This window comes from Xenia sp. Carnegie-2017, unplaced genomic scaffold (genome assembly GCF_021976095.1).
Source record: "Xenia sp. Carnegie-2017 unplaced genomic scaffold, XeniaSp_v1 HiC_scaffold_22, whole genome shotgun sequence".
In the NCBI taxonomy this organism is placed as follows: domain Eukaryota; kingdom Metazoa; phylum Cnidaria; class Anthozoa; order Malacalcyonacea; family Xeniidae; genus Xenia; species Xenia sp. Carnegie-2017.
Genome location: NW_025813485.1, coordinates 16,325,948 through 16,332,210, shown reverse-complemented (window position 1 = coordinate 16,332,210; position 6,263 = coordinate 16,325,948). Strand labels below are relative to the sequence as shown.

At 31.9% G+C, this 6,263-nt stretch overlaps 1 protein-coding gene across 1 annotated transcript; it reads right to left on the bottom strand.

Moving 5' to 3' along the window:
* Nucleotides 1–97: 97 nt before the first annotated feature.
* Nucleotides 98–3,421, bottom strand: LOC124445444 (DNA-directed RNA polymerase I subunit RPA49-like). The gene is made up of 11 exons (XM_046996169.1): nucleotides 3,295–3,421; nucleotides 2,803–2,912; nucleotides 2,589–2,662; nucleotides 2,408–2,493; nucleotides 2,287–2,339; nucleotides 1,905–2,145; nucleotides 1,678–1,774; nucleotides 1,334–1,473; nucleotides 844–919; nucleotides 604–726; nucleotides 98–496 (listed from the first exon to the last, which is right to left on the bottom strand). Exons 1-11 carry the CDS (start codon nucleotides 3,350–3,352, stop codon nucleotides 325–327), a joined length of 1,230 nt encoding a protein of 409 aa, XP_046852125.1. The 5' UTR covers nucleotides 3,353–3,421; the 3' UTR covers nucleotides 98–324.
* Between the last annotated feature and the right edge of the window lie 2,842 nt (nucleotides 3,422–6,263).

Genomic DNA, 6,263 nt, shown 5'->3' with positions numbered 1-6,263 from the left:
AAATTTCCAAGTTGTCCTTTATTCTGACAAAAAGCAAAATAGTCAGTGCAGTCTTTGTTGGTGATTTGTGGAGAAGGCAATTAAGTAACGATAAACATTGATTCACCAACAATGAATTAAAAAGAATAAACCGTATTCACATTCACTGCAAACTTAATTTAGTTTATCACACGCGCTCTCCAAATACGAAAAGAGTTCATTGCGTATAAGCTTAGTATAACTTCCACAGTTAGATCATGTAATTTCTCACATGTTATAACTGCAAACGTGGTGGCTACATAAAGTGAACTATTCACTTACACGATATTTTCTAATTACCAATGTTTACTTTTTACGACCAGTTGCCAATGGCATGTGATGAGGAAAGTTTTTTGGCAAAGGAACTTTAAGAATGGCTCGTTTATATTCAGCTGGATTATCATCGCCTGCCTTGCGTTTTCTTGACCTTGTGTTAGATTCAATTGTGCATCCAACAAACTTTGCAAAGTTCATAAATCTACAAATAAAGAAAAATAATTTACATCCAGATATGTCTGCAATGTGAAATAATTAAAAATACATTGATGAAACTGCGTGGAGACAATGGTTTGTAACAATACCCACTTCTGTAACGACATTTTTAAATCCTTACGAATCAACAAACAGTCAATTGTATTTCCATCAATGATCAAGGACATCACGACTATATAACACACTAATTTATCTTTCAATCGTTTCGGAATACATCTGTGAAAAACGGGGAAAGTTGAGAAAATTATAGAAGAATTTTAATTTTGAATCACAAGCCATATATTTCAACCGCGCTTTTATGTCTACAACAACAATTTTCATAAAATAACAAACCTAACGTTCTTCTGCTGAAGAGAAAATAACGAGAATATTTTACTCTTTATTCTCGTCGGTAAATCTGGTAAGGGATCTATTGAAAGAAAATAAAAACTATTTGTGGACTTTCATTAATCTTCCTACACAAATAATTCATAGATAAAATGAATAAGTATGTAATGTATAGTTATTGAATTTATGAATGTTGAAACGTCTACCATCTACAACCATGGTAGCTGTATTAGTTTTAGTTTCATGTAAAATAAAATTATAAATTCCTTCATTTTTTTATTTTTTGTAAGTTGACCTAATGAAACAAAAGTAATGGCACCAACGAGATAGAAAGAAATACAGCAGATAAAGTATAAAGGATCTACAAAATTTACTGTAGACAGATTGACAAGAAAATCTCCAAAAGTTATTTTGTAGCCATGTGAACAAGAACTTCTAAATTCAATTGATTACATCACTCACAATTACACCCAAAATAATACAAAAGTATAAGTACCTTTAACTCTTAATGATTTGTAGTTGAGATGATAACATCGTAACAGATAAGAAAAATACAGCAAAAACGATGTTTTTAATATTCGTTCCTCTTCATTAAATGGTAAGACATCAAAGTGCGAAAATACATACTCTGGAAATCTGAAAATATTAATTTAAAACTTTATAAAATTGTCTTGGTAACAAATGCACATATCTAAACAACATAAACAATACGACAAACATGTAAGTTACAATCATACATACTTCAAAATTATTTGTAGAAAGATTAAAGCCATGCATATTCCTTTAGGAACTAGAAATCATACATATTACAATGAAGGAAAACAAATGTTCTTTAGTTACTTATTTTCTTTGTGCCAAACATCCTTCTCTGATTTGAGATTAGTTAGAATCTCCATGACAGGCAATTTTAAAGCATCTAAATCTTCATTACTTAATACTAGTCACACATCAAGGAGATTTAACATTAAAATAATGTTGTTAAATAGAGAACTAAATTCTTTCTCAAAAACAGTTCATATCAATGTACATATGAAATGTTAAAATCATATAATAAACAAAAAGGATACAACTAGATAATGGATAAATCATAGCTGGACTTTTAGCATCTTTGTTGAATTGAGGTAATATGTCATATTCAATAGTTTGTAAAGAAGGCTTCGCTTCTTCATGTTCCTCCACATTCTTCATGTGATTAAAGACTTTAGAAACAGATTTTTCAAGATCATCAGAGTCAATCTTATTTCTTATTCTTGACATCATTGCTTTTTTCTTTTTTTTACTCCCAAATGCCTCCACTAGTAGATTATTCTGAAATATTGAAAATAACCAGTATACAATAGCTTGCTAGAAGATAGAATATACAGGCTGCCACAGTGTTAACTTACATTAAGAGCTGGACACTAAGTCTGCCAATTAGTATAAACAAAAATATAATACAGATTTATCTACCTTTTCCATATATGAAATGTTAGATTGCATTTCAGGTTCATCTTTTTCATCAGCTAAACATCACAAAACAATAGAATAAAAATGATGTGAAGCTTCATTCCTATTGTTACAAATTACCCACTGTAAATTTTAGGTTGTAAAGTCACCATTGTTGAATTATACACATCCAATGTAGAACTTTTCTTATTGAAAACTCCAACCAAGTACCTGAAAGAAATTCATACAAAACATAAACAGATATAACAAAATAGAAATTCAAACATGTCCTGCCTTTCCATGGTAGAAATATTTACATCACATACCTGCACATGGTATTTGATTTTGCAGCCATACCAAAATTACTTCCAGAATATTTCATTTTACTGCTCTCTGCAACCTAAAAATGTGTAAAATTACAAAAAAAATGTAAAGGACTATAGAGATATTCTTCACCATGAGAGGAAGACAAGAAATTTTTTCAATAAATAAAAACATAAACAATAATATGACGGGAGCAAACACATCAATATAACAAACCAAAATCTTCCTATGCTTTTTTCTTTCATCCTGAGTGTCTGAACTCTTATAAAGCGTCAACTTCAATTGATCATTACATTCTTTGTTTACATCGCCATTAGTAAATTTAACTGTAGAATATTTAGAATACAAAAAATGTAAAAGGATTGGTTAAACTACAGAATTTTACTGCACTGAGTTATAGTGTTAGGGTTTGGGTTAAAGTGAAGTTTATATTATATGTGTATGAGTGGACGGGTATTCTGTATCGTTCCAAAGGATTTATATAAAACATATGTTTGCACAAGATCTGAACACCAGGGTTTCATGATAAAAAGAAATTATTGGTAGTTTTCGCTATTTCCATTCACGGAGATTATAAAAACATATGTTGTAGACTTCACTTCAGTTACACTAGCTAAATCTCACGTGGAACAAAAATGTTGACTTTGTGAAGTGGAGTACCATTTAGTAATATTAACCATAAATAATTAGCTATATTTATTTCCTCACCTAAAAGAGGATCAACTGACGCTTCTCCGTTCAATACATTAACAACAGCAGTCTTCATTATAGTTCTTCGTTGTAGTTAATTTTTTTAATCTACATATTTTTTAAAATTTACTATCAGAAAAATTTTAACTTTGCCAGCATCCGCTGTGTAATTGTGTTTATCTGTAGGCTCATATTATTTGAAGAAGATTTGAGATTTGAGAGCGGATTGTTGACGATTGAGATTGGACTTAGGATAAACACCGTGGCGCACAAGTACAATATGTTTTCTGCTTGACTATCCAAATGGAAGAACATTCGCCTACATTACACGAATAGCTTTAGTCTCTTGAGTTTGAACGATGCAAAAAGTTTCAAACGATCAAAGGCTTAACATCGTGATCAAAGCATTTTACAATGAAAACTTTCATATTACGAGGCCTACACTTTAAGACTAGTTGACTATTCCATGTAACTTATACTTCGTTACTTCGTCAATAAAAGACAGAATTTACCGTTCTTTCTACAACGTTAAGCTGACTATTTTTCCTGGTCAACATTTGTATAATTGATGTCATGATTAAAATTTTTTATTATAATTGGCTCCTTAGGAGCTTGTCCCCTTTCTCAAAGACAATAAGTAATCCTTCAATGCGTTTGAATATGAAAATAGGCTGAATAGGCTGCGTTTACACTATACCAGATTTGCTCATCACGACATCTTCATTTGCTTTAAAGGGGTAACTGCTGGGAGTAAAAGCTTATTAAGCTGATAGATTTAGTCTATTTGATTGTGTTTCTGACGTTGAACAATTTCACTGCCATTTAATATAAAGAATATTCAACCTACTACGATAGCAATCCAGTATAGTGTAAACGGGGCCTTAATGTCGTTATGAAAAGTAACGTTGCATGATGTTGTCGATTAAGATGATGAAATTAGAATTTTGTCCAATTCATTGAATCTTGCAGTCATGTCTTGTTAGAGGAGTGAGTTTAAGGGCGTTTTGGTTGACGTCATCAACATATAAATGCCCAAAATCATAATATTTATGACATTTAATTAATGAGTAATTTACGTAATATCACAGAAAAATGGTCAATTGCCACTTGCATTTTATGTATATTAACGAAGGGAGAGCATAGTCCTTTTGTTTGGCAACAATAAGTTTTGTTTTTAAAAATTAGATTTGATGGACATTGGGTAATTTGTTCAAGTACGAACAATGAATGTCAAGCAATCTTGTGAAAGAAATACATATAATGGCATGCTCAACAACATGTATAAAGATACTATTCACTTCAAGCGTTGCCACATATAAACCAAAAGGCGTCGTGGAAAGCAGATGTTGCTCATGAGATGGAAGAAGACTATACATATAGGCGATAAGTATAAAGATTTATGATTGTGCAAAGCAAAATAAAGTTGTTGCCTTCAACTGTCATTGATGACAATTTACCGAAAGACGTCTCTTTGATCATGATGTTAAGCCTTTGATCGTTTAAAAGTTTTTGTTGCATCGTTCAAACTCAACTGAATAAAGCTATTCGTGCGACGTAGGTCAATGTTCTACCATTTGGATAGTCAAACAAAAAACATATTGTAATTTGCTCATTCTAAAAGATTAACATCATATGCAGAGTTATTCATTATGAAATCTCGTAACATGTGTTTCGTATTTTCTTATATTGTAGATTCCACATGGATGGAGTTGTGAAAGTCCCTTTACCACCTGTGTCATTCACTTCAATTACTCTTACTAGTTTGTCATTGCTCATGTGTCATGGTGATTCATGGCCAAGAATGTTCATTTGTAGTTTGGATTCTTTGTGGATGTCAGTTGTTTGTTCATATAATGATGATGGGCCCCATTGTTATATGAGCCCACCTAAAGGTGGTCAACTGATTTTCACAGAAGATCAATTCTGCACTAAGCATTCTTTGAGTGATGATATAACTGGGGTATTGAAGTGATCCCTTTTCCTTCGCTTGAACTCCATAAGTGTGCGTTGTAGATTGTAATATATCGAAATGGCGTTTCACGATACCATTAGCTACTTTACTGATTGATGATGCTGGTAACTTCGTGCATGGAATGGCGTAAACGTGTTGAATGGACTTCGCATAACGGCATATGTACGTTTGATCTTAAACATTGAAATGATTGGACTAAGAAACAGAATACATTCTACGAAAATGGAAAACAAGCGAGTGGAAAAACACGATCCATGTCTTGTGGTTTGTAAGTTGAGTAGATAAGTGTTGTATGAGTAACTGCATGAGATAGTTAAAAAAGGATCCTGATGGTCTATTTTTATAATTTGAACCTTAATCATATAAAACACACAAATTAAAAACATTTCAATGAAAGATCTCACTTGCTGTGAGAAAATAGCTGGCTTTCACTCGCTACTTTTTACGTATTTAAGGTTTATAAAAAAAAATTGCAATGCTGCAAGTAGGATTCATCAAATTTATAAGATAAAAACTGTTACGATAAATTTGCATGTCTTACACGTAAAAACTGCGCGATTGAAAAAAAAAGAAGAGACCTACTAAGTCGCCTAGATCAGACTGGCCATGAAAACGCTTGGAAATCAGGTACTAATGTTTTGTTCTTTTCAAGATATATTTAATTTCTTTTTTTGTTCATTAATTTTGCTGACGTTTATAACGTGTTTTCTTATAGAGTGCTATGTCTGTGAGCTTACTAACTGGACAATGAATTAATGAGCAACAGAAGCAACAGAAGCACCAAGAGACAAGTGTCCTTCTTGAAAGATTTACATTTGCGACTTTGGTTATGCATGTTTATCAGTATAACACATATCCAAATTCAACCGTTAAAAATTTCCGTAAAACTAAATTTTCACAGTTGTTAAATTTTCTGACAAAACACACGAGTGAAAGCCAGCAATATTAACAAAGGTCTTGATGAAGCGACATCCAAAATGATTTTTTATGCAAATCATGACGTCACTTTGGTCAT